Below are 15,689 nucleotides of genomic sequence, written 5' to 3'. Positions count from 1 at the left end.
AAGTTCACCACTTGAGCCACACCTTCAGCCTAATTACCTTTTCTTCTCATAGTTTATAAACTACTGCATTAATTATCTATGGCCACAAAAAAATTTACCCGAAGTTGGCTTAAAACAGTAATAGCTAGGCAAGATAGCACATGCCCTTAATCCTAGCTACTGAAATAGTGGGACTGCAAGTTTGAGGTCAGACTGGGCAATGTAGATGAGTGTTTGAAAAAAACTTTCAAATTGTCTCAGCAGTTTTAACACTTGCCTCAGAGGCACTATGCAAATGAAAAGTAAAAGCCAAAATGATAAGGTGAGTAAAAAAAAAAAAAATCTTAGGAACAAAGAAAACAAAGTGAGGAAACTAGCTCAAAGCCCTGTGGCTAGGATCTGAAATCCAGTCCAAATGCCAAGGCTTTTCAAGCAAATGAGTCTTGAGAACTAAATCTCAAAACTTTTACTGCATCCTTGGAACTAGCATATTTAAAATTTCAAGCTTACTCAATCAGAATGGATTTTATACCACAGTAGTCTGTTCTGATGCTTGTCTAGCAGCATTACTGAAGAAATTTTCTGAAACTAGAAGGGCACCTTTAGTCCTAAGAAGCTATTTTAGCATGTCTGTAAATCTACTCAGGAGACAGAGACTTAAGGACTGTGGCTCAAAGCCAGTTCAAAGAGAAGTCAGCCAGACTGTATCTCCAAAATAACCAGAAAATTGTAGAGCTGGAAGTATGGCTTAAGTGGTACAGAGCTACTGAGCAAGTCAGAAGACCAGAGTTCAAAATGCTACTGCAGGGCTGGGAAGGTGGCTCAGTGGTAGAGCACTTGCCTTGCATGCATGAGGCCCTGGGTTCGATTCCTAAGCACCGCAAAAAGAAAAAAGCCGTAAGTGGCACTGTGGCTCAAGTGGTAGAGCACTAGCCTTGAGCTGAAGAGCTGAGGGACAGCCTCCAGGCCCAGAGTTTAGGCCCCACGACCGGACCGCCCCCCCCAAAAAAAGCTACTGCAAAGGAAAACAAAAACAAAAACCCTTGCCATGTGGTATTTAGGATACTAGGAATGTGGAAGTTCATGATTGAAAGTATGCTGCTGTTTGTCGACAGAATATAGGGCAGGTGTAGATGACTCAAGCCCGTAATTCTACTCTGGAGGCTGAGATGTAAGGATCTCAGTTCAAAGCCAACCCAAGCAGTTAAGTCATTGAGGTCGTTGAGATTCTTCTCTCCAATTAAACACTAATAAACACCTAAATAAAATTCTACAGCCAGCTCCAGTGGCTCACGCCTATAATCTTAGCTACTCAGGAGGCTGAGATCTGAGGATCGCAGTTCAAAGCCAGCCTGGGCAAGAATGTACATGAGGGGCTGGAAGGTGGCTCAGTTGTAGAGTGCTTGTCTTGCATGCACGAGGCCCTGGGTTCGATTCCTCAGCACCACATAAACAAAAAAAGCTGGAAGTGGTGCTGTGGCTCAAGTGGAAAAGCGCTAGCCTTGAGCTGAAGAACTGAAGGACAGTGCCCAGGCCCAGAGTTCAGGCACCATGACTGGCAAAAAAAAAAAAAAAAGAATGTACATGAGACTCTTATCTCTAATGACTCAGAAAACTGGGAATGACTCTGTGGCTCAAGTAGTAGAGCCTTGAGCTGAAGAGCTCAAGGACAGCACCCAGGCCCAGAGTTCAAGCCCTACCAACAAAAAAATATAAATAAAATCTACAAGTGGAGCTGTGCAAGTGGTAGAGCACTAGCCTCGAGCAGAAAAGGGCAGTGACAGCACCTAGGTCAAGTGGAAGGCCCATAACACCTCACACACAGGTAAAATTCCAATTGGAATCTGTACTCATAGCCATGACATATAAGCACACTAGCTATGTCGAGGTTCACTTTCCTCTTATTTTAATTATAAGAACTAAAGACAATTAGTTCTTGCCAGGCATTGGTGGCTCACGCCTCTAATCCCAGCCACTCAGGAGGCTGAGATCTGAGGATCATGGCTCAAAGCCAGCCTGCCCAGGCAAGAAGGGTTCCTGAGACCCTGATCTTCAATTAACTACCAGAAAACGAAGTGGAGCTGTGGATCAAAGTGGTAGAGTGCTAGCATTAGGCAAAAGAACTCTGAGACAGTAACCCGGCGTAACAAAAGGTACACCAGAGGCAATAATATGCATAAATTTAAACACATTAAGAATACACAGGACTTTGCTGATAGGAAATATGATCACTGTCACTACCACACATTTGATTTTCACTCAAACCAAGGAAAGGTAGCCCAGTGAAGAGTCTACCTAGCATAGAAGACCTATGTTTATTTTATCAGCATCGTAAGTAAAATATAGGACACATATGTTTTGCCAGGCCTGATTTCAGCCTTCAAAATACTTAAACAGTAATCACCAGCACTGAGCTTCGTATACAGTCATTCACTTGAAACCATAAACTACAGAACTCTAAAACCAACTTAAACCACTAAATAAAGACTACCCATTTATTTACATGTTTTATTTGGAAATGTTTATACCAGAACAGTGAAATTAAACTTTAGAGACAATGGATATCATTAGCTTAGTTACCATCAGTTTATTATAAAAGGGAGATATGGAAATTATTTACATGATGAAAGATCTCAGAACTTCCATGGAATGGGCAGCTTCACAGGATGCCATTTTAGTGATGTATTCACTCTACATACTTCCCAAGAATGTCACCATCCCTAAATAAGAAATAATCCTGCAAACAGAGAAACTGTTAGTTAAGACAATTCAATAACTAATATTGTACTTGTTTTTAGAATTATGACATTTACTTACCTTGTCATCTAGAACTACTTTGGTGCCTCCATATTCTGGGAGAAGAACTTTATCACCCACTTTCACACTAACTGGCTGAATCTCTCCACCCTTAAGAAAATAAGGCTGTGTATTAGCAAAGATGTCTAGTTCACCAGATAATTAACTTTCAACTGGCTATGAAAAGAAATATGCTCACTAAATCTAGTATGTGAAAAAGGCACCTCATAATGTTTAACTGATAGAATTTGAAATAAAAACAGTGGATTAAACTAAATCCTGACTTTTCACAGTAATTATAATGGAAAAGCTAAACAAAACTTGTTAAACTTTTCAAAAATTGTTAAATATTAATATGGTTGGCTATGTATAATAAAGCAGCTTTCAAACTAGGCATAAAATGACCCCTCAAACAACTCAAGGATTCAGTATTTAACACATGCTCTTGATTTCCTCCCTTCAGGTAAAGTGACTGAAGCAGAGTTGCCATTCCTCAAAGCCCTAACTCCAGAATGTTTCCAGACTACAACTGTCCCTCTTAAGAGGTTAACTGGAACAATTTTAACATTTCACACCAAATACACAATAGACAGCATGTCTTCACTGACAATGTTAAAGGCCTAACTAGTTAGATAACACTTCAATTTCTTTATGTGTGTGTGTCTGTGTATGTATACTGGTTCTAGGGCTTGAACTCCACCTGGGCACTGTCCTTGAGCTTTTGTGTTCAAGGCTAATAATTCTACTACTTGAGCCACAGCTCCACTTCCAGCATGTTGTCCTTAACTGGAAATAAGAGTCTACCTGACTTACCCTGCTGGGGCTGTCTACAGATCTCAGCATCCCCAGTAGTTAGTATTATAGGCATGAGCCACCAGTGCGTGGCTTTATTAGGTGCCATGCCTTTATTAGGTATGCCAAATGAGGCCCCAACTAAAGATTATAAGGATAGAGCAATTTCATTGTTCAGAGGTTAAACCAACAATTCAAGACTGTCCTCTAACTGGATCCTTTTAACCTCAGCCTCCCTTGTGTTATGGTTAAAGGCCAGCTCCACCTAATCAAGCTTCTCCAGGCCACTGTAGTTTATTTAAAACATAATCTTTATGCCGATTGATAGCAACTTCAATGCTCTGGAAATCTTCACACAAAGAAAGAAAATCTTGTTATTTTGCAACCATCTTTAAAGAGATCAGAGATGAGCTAAGAGATTATCTTGAAAGGCACCTGTGGCCTACTGAAAAGGCCACTTTTACTAACAGGATTTCCTACAATGCGTTTTCCTTCCACTATTAAGTACAGCAAGAATTACTTCCATTGTAGCCCCCATTTACCTTTCCTTTAGAGCCCGATCCCACAGCCACTACGGTGGCTTGCAATACTTTTCCTTGAGACTTTTCTGGAAGCATAATGCCTCCTTTGGTCACAGTTTCAGCTGCACTCCTTTCGACCAGCACTCGGTCAAACAGAGGAATGAACTTCCTAAATGCTTGTCCGGCCTGCAAAGACAAACGTGCGGAACACATCGTCAACGGGCCGCGTCGTGTCTCAGGAGCTGGCTTCCAGAACGGACACCACTCCGTCCCAGTTCAACACGAGGCCCCTTTTAAGGGCAACCCCTCGCTCATCCCAAGGTCAACCGTCCTCCCGGAAAATTTCAGTCCTCGGCGAGAGTTCATCTCTACGCCCGGGGTCACGCTCCCTCCCGCAAAGGCCTCACACGGCAAGGTGCGGCACTGGCCGGTGGCCGCTGCGCGCGCGCCCGCACTCCTCGCGGCCCACCAGCCGGCGGGCCCGGTGCGTGCACAGCCTCGTACAGGTGGGCGCCGGTCAGTAACCAGTACCCGACCCCTCTCACCAGGCCCCTGTGGGGCTCCCGTGTGCCCCAGGCCGGGCAAGGCCGCAGTCCTCCAGACCACGAGGAACTCACCATGACTCTCCGCGGTCGCCACTCGGACTCTGCTCTCACGCCGACGCTGCAAGGAGAGACCCGCAGTCGGGCTAGGGGACACGTGAAGAGGCCGCCCACCGCGCAGGCGCGCTCGCGCAGCCCCCGCCCCGACCCCGCCGCGCGCGGGAGGGCGGAAACGCCAGCGCGCGCGGCGATTGGTCCCGAGGACTTTGCGCAGGGCACTTACGCGAGCGCCGAAGGACGGAAGGAAAGGGAGCTCTTTCTAGGCTTTTCTAGGCAGCCCGCCGAGGTGAAAGCGCTACCCCTTCGTCCCCTTTCCGGAAGTGACGCAACTTGACCCTTAACCCGTGGCGACCGCGGTTCCTGCCGGAAAGTTCTGGAACGGAGCGCGGCCCAGGAACTAGCTTAAACCGGCCGGAGAGGGCTGAGCCCCGCGGGCCGGGCGGTGCGCGGGTACGGAGGGGGCGGGGCTCCCGCCTGGCATGCCGATTGCCGGGCCCGGGCTCGGGGAGGGGGCGGGGCCGCCTGCGCGCGCCGGGTCGCAGGGCGGGGGAGCGCCGGAGGGAGGGGACTCGGGGCTCATTGCCGTGTGCGCCTGGCGCTCGGTCCCTCACTCGCCGCCGACGGCCTGCCTCGCCGCGTGCACTCCCGCCCGACGCCCCGCAGGTACGCGGCCGCCCCGCGCCGCCCCGTCCCGGGACTCGCGAGCCTTGGGGCGGGCCTTCCTCCCGCGCAGGGCGGCCCGCTCCGGCCAGAGAGTGAGACCCGCGGCTCGCCCCGTGGCTTTGCAGGCTCGGCACGCGGGGCCAGGCCTCGCCGCTCGGTGCGGGGGCTGTTCCCTCGGGCGGCGTGGACCCGGGGCCCCGGCCCGCCGCGGGAGGGGAGGCGGGCCGGACTGCGGGATCGTCGGGGCGTTAGAGCCACTCGGGCGGTCGGGGGCCACGCTCCCGGGGCGGAGTGCGGGGCAGCGGGCCGGGTGGTCCCTCCGCCCGCGGCGGGGCGGCGCCTCCACGCGTGACCTTGCTCGGGGCGTCTTCGGGAGCCGACACGTGCGGCTGCGCGCGGCGGGCCGGGCCCCGACCCCGACCCCCGCTCTGCTGCAGTCGCCCCCCGTGGAGGCTCGGGGACGCTCCTGGCCCGCGGGGCTTTGCACGGGCCCTGGGATCTCCCGAGTCACGCGGGTCTGTGATCCCCGCGGCCTGGGCGTCCTCAAGGGTGCTTTTGAAGAGTGGGATTCCGCCGAAGGCCATTTTGGCGGTGAAAGATTAACTCGGTCGGGGCCGCGGGGAGCGGGGGCCGCGGGGAGGAGTTGCCTGTGGTTTGCGCTAGTGTGGCGCACGAGTCGGGCCTGGGGCGCCCTCTTGTAGCCGCTCAGTAACCGGTCTTCGGGAGCCGCGGCGCTTGGCCCGGGCGCACCGGTTGGCGAAGGTCAGCCAGGCTCCCATCGAACATCACATGTGTCTGGACAGGTTGGCACGTTTTGCCGCGATTGCCGGACCATGCCAGTAGTGACCGTGTAATTGTTTCCTCCCCCCAGAAATGCTTCGTTTACCGACAGTCCTTCGCCAGATGAGACCAGTGTCCAGGGCACTGGCTCCTCAACTCACTCGGGCTTATGCCAAGGACGTAAAATTTGGTGCAGATGCCCGAGCCTTAATGCTTCAAGGTGTAGACCTTTTAGCCGACGCTGTAGCTGTTACAATGGGGCCAAAGGTATAGTACTCTTTAATCTTTTTTTTTATAATCTTGTATAAAAGGTACAACGTTTTCTTGATGTAGTCACGCAGCTTTGTAACAATACTTTATGAGTTTTTTAAATGAGAAAGCAATTTGTATGAGCTCAAGGTTTTAGGGATTTTCTGTCTTTTTTTTTTCCTTACACAAATGGTCTTAACCGCCTTGGCTAGATTGATGAAACCTTTTTGTCCAATATGATGTAATCGGATAGTAACTTACAGCTCAAAGTTGATTCTTAAACTTGAGAAAAAAGTAATCTTGCTTGAATGACATTTTGGGCCCTTTCCCAGTAGTTAGTGTCATGAATAGAAAAATAGTTTAAATTTAGCATACCTTAGTCACATCCTTATGGATGCTAAGTTTTTTGTATATTGCACACCTAACAAAATATGCATTTTGAAATTCTTCGTCTATATTGTGTAAAAATGTAATTTATTTAGCTTCTCATTTCCTCCTCCTGTACATAGTATACTTAATGTCTTTTGCCATTTTTCAGTGCAGAGCCTATTTAACTGTCATTTAATGAGTATATTTTGAGACGCTTCTAACTGGTACACAGGCAAGTGATGATTCATTTCAGATTGGTAGTACAAGTATCAGTTACTTAATGCATTTTGCACAGTTCAGCAGTAGAAGCTTGGCTCAAATCCAAAAGTTGCCAGTACTATTTGTACCATGCCTGGTTTCATTTTGAATAAAACTGGAAGAGTATTGCTTTGTTTTTGCCTCTATGGTCAGTGTTAAGTGAGGAAATTGTAGGCAAATTATATTACTTTGAAAGATAGCAGGAACTTACCAAAGAAAGTATAAATGGTGTGAAGGATCTTCTAGATTGTGTACTTTGCCTTCTGTGCCATCCTAAGATGGCATCCTTTATTCCTAGCAATTAATGCTCTTGGCAGAGCAGAGGTCATTTTGTCTGTAGACAAATTATGTTGGTGAACTTGCCCTTGAAATTCATGTTGCAGGACTGATTAAAATGATATGACTTAAGTTGAGGCTTTCAAGTGGATGTCATCTGTTGAAGATTGCTTTTTAAAATAAATACAGTCTGGTTTTTGTCACAGTTTTGGTTTTTTTTTCCCCTCGACCATTACAGGGAAGAACAGTGATTATTGAGCAGAGTTGGGGAAGTCCCAAAGTAACAAAAGATGGTGTTACTGTTGCAAAGTCAATTGATTTAAAGGATAAATATAAAAATATTGGAGCAAAGCTTGTTCAAGATGTTGCCAACAACACAAATGAAGAGGCTGGGGATGGTACCACCACTGCTACTGTTCTGGCCCGTTCTATTGCCAAGGAAGGCTTTGAGAAGATTAGCAAAGGTGCTAATCCAGTAGAAATCAGAAGAGGTAAGGATGTCTTTTGTCAGTAAAACACAAATTCATAATGTTGAAAGTAAGAGTATTAGCCAGACCACCAGTGGCTCTCACCTGTAATCAGGATTACCTGTAATCAGGGGGCTGAGATCCGAGTATTACCTTTCAGAGCCAGCCTGGGCAAGAAACTCCATGGGACTCAGTATTATGTCAACCAAGTTAAGATATTAGGGGTAAGATATTGGGTGACACAAAATTAGGGATAATTTATAGAGGATCAATTAAACTGATGTTATTGTTAAAACTATAGACAACCATGATTTTCTTGATTTAACTTTCTTTTTGCCTTCCTTTCTGGGGCTTGAAGTATGGAACTGGGCGCTGTCCCTGGGCTCCTTTTCTGGCTTTTCTGTGTAATTTTTATTAGAGATGTGTCTCATAGACTTTCTTGCCTAGGCTAGTTTCAAATTGTGATCCTGAGATTTTAGCCTCCTGAGTAGCTAGGATAATAAGCATGAGCCACTTTAAAGTTCATATCTCATGTGTAGTTTAGCCTTCTGGTGATATGATTGTCAGGGGCACATAAACTGTATAGATCTAATTTTTAAAAAACAAACATTTGAATACAACATAAATCTTAAAATTTCAACTCTCCTTAGAAGACAAAAGAATATACATTGTAATGGCCTATATTTTTGAACTAGGTGTGATGTTAGCTGTTGATGCAGTCATTGCTGAACTTAAGCAGCAGTCTAAACCTGTGACAACTCCCGAAGAAATTGCTCAGGTAAAGACGTAATGAGGGCTGGGAACGTGGCTCAGTGGTAGAGCTTGCATGCCTGAGGCCCTGGGTTGGATTCCCCAGCACCACATAAACAAAAAGAAAAAAGCCGGAAGTGGCGCTGTAGCTCAAGTGGTAGAGCGCTAGCCTTGAGCTGAAGAGCTGAGGGACAGCACCCAGGCCGAGTTCAAGTCCCAAGACCGAACCCCCCCCCCAAAAAAAAAAAAGACATAAATTTTAAAAATTAATAAGGAAGTGATGCTGTAGCCCAAAGTGATAGTGCTAACCACTAAGCATAAAAGCTCAGGGACAGCTGGGAAGGTGGCTCAGTGGTAGAGTTCTTGCCTCGTATGCATGAAGCTCTGGGTTCCATTCCTCAGCACCATGTAAATAGAAAAAAGCCTGAAGTGGCACTGTGGCTCAAGGGGTAGAGCACTAGGCTTGAGCTGAGGAGCTGAGGGCCCAGACCCAGAGTTCAAGCCCCATGATCAACCAAAAAAAAATTTTGGACATCAGCATAATTCTAGTCATTAACTGGGGAAGCATTTATTCTCCATATTGTATTTAAAGAGAATTCAGTGATCATAATTTGCTTTTTTTAGTTCTGCATAACTAGATTTGTATATCTGCAAAGATGTTCTTTTTCATTATCAAATGTACTTTCTACTCCACTTTAGAAACTCGGGTCTTGGGGCTAGGAAGGTGGCTTGTAGAGTGCTTGCCTTGCATGCATGAGCCCCTGGGTTCAATTCCTCAGCACCACAAAAGCAGAAAAAGCCTGGCTCAAGTGGTAGAGCACTAGCCTTGAGCTGAAGAGCTCAGGGACAGTTCCCAGGTACAGGTTTCAGGCCCCACAACTGACAAAAAAAAGCAAAAACACTCAGGTCTTGCACATGTTAAGCAAGTACCTTAATAATGTTACAGCCTTGATTGGCCATCACATAACTTGATTGTAGCATCACCATTTGTTAAAGGAAAATATGAAGTTCATTTTTTTACTAGTTTGTCTAAGAATAGCTTTTTGTGCGTTTTATGTAATTTAGCCAAATAATTAGTTGCAAAAGCTTGAAGGGCTATAAATGAGGTTCCATGGCATTATACTTGCATGGTATATATGAAGCCCTGGGATTGATCCATATGCCACAGGGAAAAGAAACCATATTTCATTAAAATTATTACACAATGTACTGGGAATGTGGCATTGTTATAGAGTGTTTGCCTAGCATGCATGAAGCCCTGGGTCCATTCCTCAGTACCCCATAAGCAGAAAAAGTTGGAAGTAGCACTGTGGCTCAAGTGGTAGAGTGCTAGCCTTCAGCAAAAGAAGTACAGGGATAATGCCCTGGCCCTGAGTTCAAGCCCCAGGACTGGGGGGATGGGGAGGAGCTATTACACCATAAATTTCTCTTGCCCTGGAAACTTAACAGTTTAGAAGTTAGTCTGAAAAATAATAGAACATTAACAGTATGCATTTAAAAGAGTAATTTGTTATTTCAGGTTGCTACAATTTCTGCAAATGGAGACAAAGAAATTGGCAATATCATTTCTGATGCAATGAAAAAAGTAGGAAGAAAGGGTGTCATCACTGTAAAGGCAAGTACACTTTTTTTTTTTTTAATTTATTTTTGAGACCCAAACTGGACTTAGGTGATTCTCCCACCTCAGCTTCCTGAGTAGCTAGAAGTATTCAATCAAGTGCATGCTGCCACACCTAGCTGATAAGGATTTTTTGTTTTTAACCAAAATATTTTTCCTATTAGTATACATTAGTTGTGCAAGAAGGCATTCCATGGCAACATTTCCACAAGTGTGTGTGTGTGTGTACTTCACAAATGTGTTTTTGATGAAACTGAGATGATTCTCAAGACTGATTTTCCAATAGAAAATTTCAGTCTGTATGTTAAGGCAGTAATATATTTCTTTCCATTGTGTCTGACCTCAGCATTGATGGAGAGTATACTGGCTGAGTTTTCTGTGAATCATCTTCGGTTTTATGGAATGAATCCATATTAACCATTAGGAGTTTCTCTAATATCAAGTTCTTAGGAGCTTTGCTAAGTGGAGTTGGGTGCTTTGGAGCATTTGCATGTTACTTGAAGGATCTTTTGTGACCTATGTGGTCTAGTTTTTTTTAGTTTGAGTCTATAATTCCTAGCTTATGTTGATTCTTGAAATTTATTTCATAGGATGGAAAAACACTGAATGATGAATTGGAAATTATTGAAGGCATGAAGTTTGATCGTGGATATATTTCTCCATACTTTATTAATACATCAAAAGGTAAGAATAAATCAGTCTGTGAAAAATACATTGTTAGTATTTGTCAAATGTAGACATATCTGAGAAAACTTTATATAGAGTTCCAAAAATTGTTAAGTAAATATAAAAGAAACGCATCTAAGTGGTTTTTTTTTTTATTGTTTTTGGTGGGGGGGAGGTCAGTCCTGGGTATTGAACTCAGGGCCTGGACACTGTCCCTGAGCTGCTTTTAAGCTCAAGGCTAGCCCTCTACCACTTGAGCCACAACACCACTTCTGGCTATTTCTGTTTGTGTTGTACTGAGGATTAAACCCAAGGCTTCATGCATGCTAGCTAGATCAGCACTCTACCACTAAGGCACATTCCCAGCCCCAGAGTGGTTATTTTTTAATTTTTTGCTGGTCCTGGGGCTTGACAAGTCTGGGCCTGGGTGCTACCTCTGGGCTCCTGTTGCTCAAGCTTGACATTCTACCACTTGAGTCATATTGCCACTTCTAGCTTTTTCTGTGATTAATTGGAGATAAGAGTCTCATGGACTCTACCCAGACTGGCTTGGAACCATTATCCTCAGACCTGTCTTCTGAGTAGCTAGTATTACAGGCCAACAGCGCACCCAGATGAGTGGTTTAATTTATTCGTCTTCTCTATGCTTTGAAATGAATGCTGTTTTTGCAGGTCAAAAATGTGAATTCCAGGATGCCTATGTTCTGCTAAGTGAAAAGAAAATTTCAAGTGTACAGTCCATTGTACCTGCTCTTGAAATTGCCAATGCTCACCGTAAGCCTTTGGTCATAATTGCCGAAGATGTTGATGGAGAAGCTCTGAGTACGCTGGTTTTAAATAGGTATCGCTGTTTCACATTTCTAGGTATTTTTTTAGTCAATGCCAGTAGTGGACCTTGAATTCAGAGCCTTGGCAGAACTTCACTTGGCTTTTTCTGCTCAAGACTGGTGTTTTACCCTTTAAGGTTCCACTTCTGGCTTTTTGTAGTCTCAGTGCTCAGTTCTGTCTCCCACTGGTCCCTGGATCTAGTTGAAAGGTTTAAACTATGTACCTCCACATTATTTAAGGTTATAGTTTTCAGGTGTGATTCATGCTACCTTTCTCATGCTACCTTTGTTTCTTTCTGAGGAGTACCCTGACGGCTGTAAAGTATGTGGGTGCCAAAACTCTTAGAGTGCTAATTTTGCTTAGAGCAAAATTTTAGTGAGCAACTGCCTGTGGGTATATTCAGTGGTTGTTTTAACCTAAATGAGTTAATGGGTGGCCCAGAGTGATCTCAGTAGTATCAGAACTTTAAGAAAACTAGAAGTAGATGTTTTTACTCCATTTAAATCTCAACATTGACTTTAACAGGCTCAAAGTTGGTCTTCAGGTTGTAGCAGTCAAAGCTCCAGGTTTTGGTGACAACAGAAAGAACCAGCTTAAAGATATGGCGATTGCAACTGGTGGTGCAGTAAGTAAAACATTGTGATACTGGTTTAATGAATGTAGGATCTAAAATAGTTTAAATGTAGGTATTATTTTTGTTGGATATTTGGAGATAGGGATTAAATTAAGGTCTTTCCTTGAGTATATTCTAAGATGGGCATAATAATTGTGTATGTATGTGTATGCACACCCTGGTCCTTGGGTTTGATTGAACTTAGGGCCCAGAAACGATGTACAATTTAATTAGGCTTAAGATCTAGTGCTAATGCTACCAATGATAGCCCTTAGGTATCTCTTTTGTATATAATGCTCTTGCTAGTTGGTACTGTGTATTGAGATCTTCTAGACTAGCAATGGTTTTGAAATCTTTAGTATTTCACAAATTATGTTTCTATGTAGGTATTTGGAGAAGAGGGGTTGACGCTAAATCTTGAAGACGTTCAGCCTCATGACTTAGGAAAAGTTGGGGAAGTTATTGTGACCAAAGATGATGCCATGCTTTTGAAAGGAAAAGGTGACAAAGCTCAAATTGAAAAGCGTATTCAAGAAATTGTCGAACAGTTGGATATCACAACTAGTGAATATGAAAAGGAAAAACTGAATGAACGACTGGCAAAACTTTCGGATGGAGTGGCTGTCCTAAAGGTAAATTTTATTGTTATTGACAATCTTTTTCTGTGATAGCCCAATAAACCAGTACATGATGAGTTCGGTATGAAAATTTGTGAGGATTTAACTCATGTAATTGATCTTGGTGAAATTATTGTGGGTAAGTTGTTGGGGTCAGGGGAGATGGTACTAAGACATCAGTTAAGGTAGTCATTGGTAGGACAAATAATGAACTTTTTTATAAAAACTAAGTGCTTTTTAAATAAGTTCTTTGGCACAGTCAACATTTAATGTTGGAGGCCATACTAACTGGAACTACATTGATCTGTAGGTTGGTGGGACAAGTGATGTCGAAGTGAATGAAAAGAAAGACAGAGTTACAGATGCCCTGAATGCTACAAGAGCAGCAGTTGAAGAAGGCATTGTTCTAGGCGGTGGCTGTGCTCTGCTTCGGTGCATTCCAGCCTTGGACAAATTAACACCTGCTAATGAAGATCAAAAAATCGGTAAGAAAACTACCTTTCAAGTGTGTTGGTAGTTAATTTTTAATCTTCTATGAGAGTAATGATATTGCTGATCCCTAAATGGAACAACATAATTTTCTGAGTAACAAAGTAGTGCCTATACTTAGAGGGAGCTAATTTATCACATTTTTCAAGGGGGAAGTATATAGAGAATTTGATGTCACAAAAGTTATTTTATAGAGCCAAAATGAATTTGCTAAAATTTTCTTTGTAGGTATTGAAATTATTAAAAGAACACTCAAAATTCCTGCAATGACCATTGCTAAGAATGCAGGTGTTGAAGGATCTTTGATAGTTGAGAGAATTCTGCAGAGTTCCTCAGAAGTTGGTTATGATGCTATGCTTGGAGATTTTGTGAATATGGTGGAAAAAGGAATCATTGATCCAACAAAGGTAAATAATACTTGCTAAAGCCATTTAACAACCCTAAGGGATAAAATTTTCATTAAGTGTTGCCTCATTTTACCATTCATTAAATTTTTTTCTAGGTTGTAAGAACTGCTTTATTGGATGCTGCTGGTGTGGCTTCACTGCTAACTACAGCAGAAGTTGTAGTCACAGAAATTCCTAAAGAAGAGAAGGATCCTGCAATGGGTGCAATGGGTGGAATGGGAGGTGGTATGGGAGGTGGCATGTTCTAATTCCCAGAGTAGTGCTTTACCATTATTGATGAACTGTGACAGGAAACTCAAGACAGGGTTCCTCACCAATAACTTCAGAGAAGTCGGTTAATGAAAATGACTGGAGAAAAGGCTGGCTGATAAAATCACTATAACCATCAGTTACTGGTTTCAGTTGACAATATATAATGGTTTACTGCTGTCATTGTCCATGCCTACAGATAATTTATTTTGTATTTTTGAATAAAAGACATTTGTACATTCCTGATACTGGGTGCAAGAGCCATGTACCAATGTACTGCTTTCAACTCAAATCACTGAGGCATTTCTACTACTATTCTGTTAAAATCAGGATTTTAGTGCTTGCCATCACCAGATGAGAAGTTCAGAAGCAGCCTTTCTGTGGAGAGTAAGAATAATTGTGTATAAAGTAGAGAGAAATCCAATTATGTGACAAACTTTGTGTAATAAAAATTTTGTTTTAAAGTTAATAGTTGTCTGTTTTTTCCATGGCCCATAAAATATGACAAAACCAATTAAAAGGCACAGGAGTCTTCAATTAAAACACCTTGCTTTGTCAAACAGACTTGTTCTACCACTTAAGTCTTCAACTATATTTGTGGTATTTTCTTGTTTCTGGCAGACTGAATTTGTGATGAGTTTTGTGGGAACCATGTTGGGAATGTTGATTTCTGGCTGCCAAAGGTGAGCTTGGCATTCTTGTAGGAACTATGGTTCTAGCTTCAAAACATTTAATATGCGTTTGCACCATGAAGCACATATGTCCTTTAAAAAGGGATGTTTCATGCCCTGGGTTCGAATCCTCAGCACCACATAAGAGAAACGCAAAAAGCCGGAAGTGGTGCTATGGTTCAAGTGGTAGAGCACTAGCCTTAAACTGAAGAGCTGAGGGACAGCGCCAAGGCCCAGAGTTCAGGTCCCACAATTGGACCCAAAAAAAAGAGTGGGGGGATGTTTCAGTGGAAAGTACACCATAGAAAGGGAGAAAGAAAGCCGGGCACTGGTGGCTCACTCCTGTAATCCTAGCTGCTCAGGAGACTGAGATCTGAGGATCACAGTTTAAAGCCAGCCTGTACAGAAAAGTGAGTGAAACTATCTCCAATGAAAACCACTAGAAAACCAGAAGTGGTGCTGTGGCTCAAGCAGTAGAGTGCTTGCCTTGAACTGAAAAAGTACAACCTAATGGTGGCTTGTGGTATTAGATTTTTTTGTGACCAGATACAGGTAGCTATTGTATCTTTGTTACCCTCTCAGGAGAAGAAAGTCTGAGAATGCTCCAGTATATATTTTCAACCAGTGTGTTTACTTATTTATAGGCACATTCTAGTCACCACAAATGAGGGAATGCCATGTAACCTTTATTTGGGATCTGGTTTCCTTTTTTCCAAGTCTCCATTTCCATACAAATGGTAAGATCATGGATGAGTAGAATTATATTTATATACCACATTTTCTTGATCCATTTGTCCACTGAAAAGCATCTGGGTTAATTCCCTATCTTGGCCATGGTAAACAATACTGCAGTTCTGGTTGTACTGGTAGCTTCAGTGTGGCCTTGTTTGTGGTCTATTGCATAAATGCCCAGGGTGGAATTGCCAGGTTAGGGAAGCCTCTATGTTTAGTCTTTGGAGGAACCTCTATTTTCCAGTGGTTGGACAAGTTGACATTCCAATCAACTGTATAATAAAATTTCCCTTGGGC

General features: G+C 43.5%; 2 protein-coding genes across 5 annotated transcripts in view; one reads left to right on the top strand and one right to left on the bottom strand.

Annotated features, from left to right (window-relative positions):
• The window catches only part of LOC138809236 (MOB-like protein phocein), a 36,058-nt gene extending 31,045 nt beyond the window's left edge, over positions 1 to 5,013 (bottom strand). Inside the window, exons 1-5 of one of the 3 annotated variants that reach the window (XM_069995723.1) lie at positions 4,914 to 5,013; positions 4,706 to 4,751; positions 4,110 to 4,274; positions 2,797 to 2,886; positions 2,552 to 2,716 (exon numbers count right to left, since the gene is read on the bottom strand). In XM_069995723.1, coding sequence (XP_069851824.1) covers positions 2,666 to 2,716; positions 2,797 to 2,886; positions 4,110 to 4,274; positions 4,706 to 4,708 — 309 coding nt within the window. In that variant the 5' untranslated portion in view covers positions 4,709 to 4,751; positions 4,914 to 5,013 and the 3' untranslated portion in view covers positions 2,552 to 2,665. The other 2 variants (XM_069995722.1, XM_069995724.1) reach the window with 2 other exon arrangements.
• Positions 5,014 to 5,053: 40 nt separating this feature from the next.
• Hspd1 (heat shock protein family D (Hsp60) member 1) lies at positions 5,054 to 14,458 on the top strand. 2 transcript variants are annotated; one of them, XM_069995719.1, is made up of 12 exons: positions 5,054 to 5,140; positions 6,225 to 6,400; positions 7,524 to 7,776; positions 8,448 to 8,530; positions 10,022 to 10,117; positions 10,711 to 10,804; positions 11,459 to 11,627; positions 12,140 to 12,239; positions 12,614 to 12,859; positions 13,155 to 13,329; positions 13,562 to 13,740; positions 13,836 to 14,458. In XM_069995719.1, exons 2-12 carry the CDS (start codon positions 6,227 to 6,229, stop codon positions 13,986 to 13,988), a joined length of 1,722 nt encoding a protein of 573 aa, XP_069851820.1. In that variant the 5' UTR covers positions 5,054 to 5,140; positions 6,225 to 6,226; the 3' UTR covers positions 13,989 to 14,458. The 2 variants fall into 2 exon arrangements, with proteins under 2 accessions (XP_069851820.1, XP_069851821.1); XM_069995720.1 differs by lacking the exon at positions 5,054 to 5,140 and adding an exon at positions 5,247 to 5,353.
• Positions 14,459 to 15,689: the final 1,231 nt, after the last annotated feature.

Source organism: Dipodomys merriami, unplaced genomic scaffold, assembly GCF_024711535.1.
Source record: "Dipodomys merriami isolate MVZ:Mamm:240054 unplaced genomic scaffold, mDipMer1.0.p SCAF_49, whole genome shotgun sequence".
In the NCBI taxonomy this organism is placed as follows: domain Eukaryota; kingdom Metazoa; phylum Chordata; class Mammalia; order Rodentia; family Heteromyidae; genus Dipodomys; species Dipodomys merriami.
The sequence above is the reverse complement of the archived record's forward strand: the minus strand, read 5'-3'. Positions and strand labels throughout refer to the sequence as shown.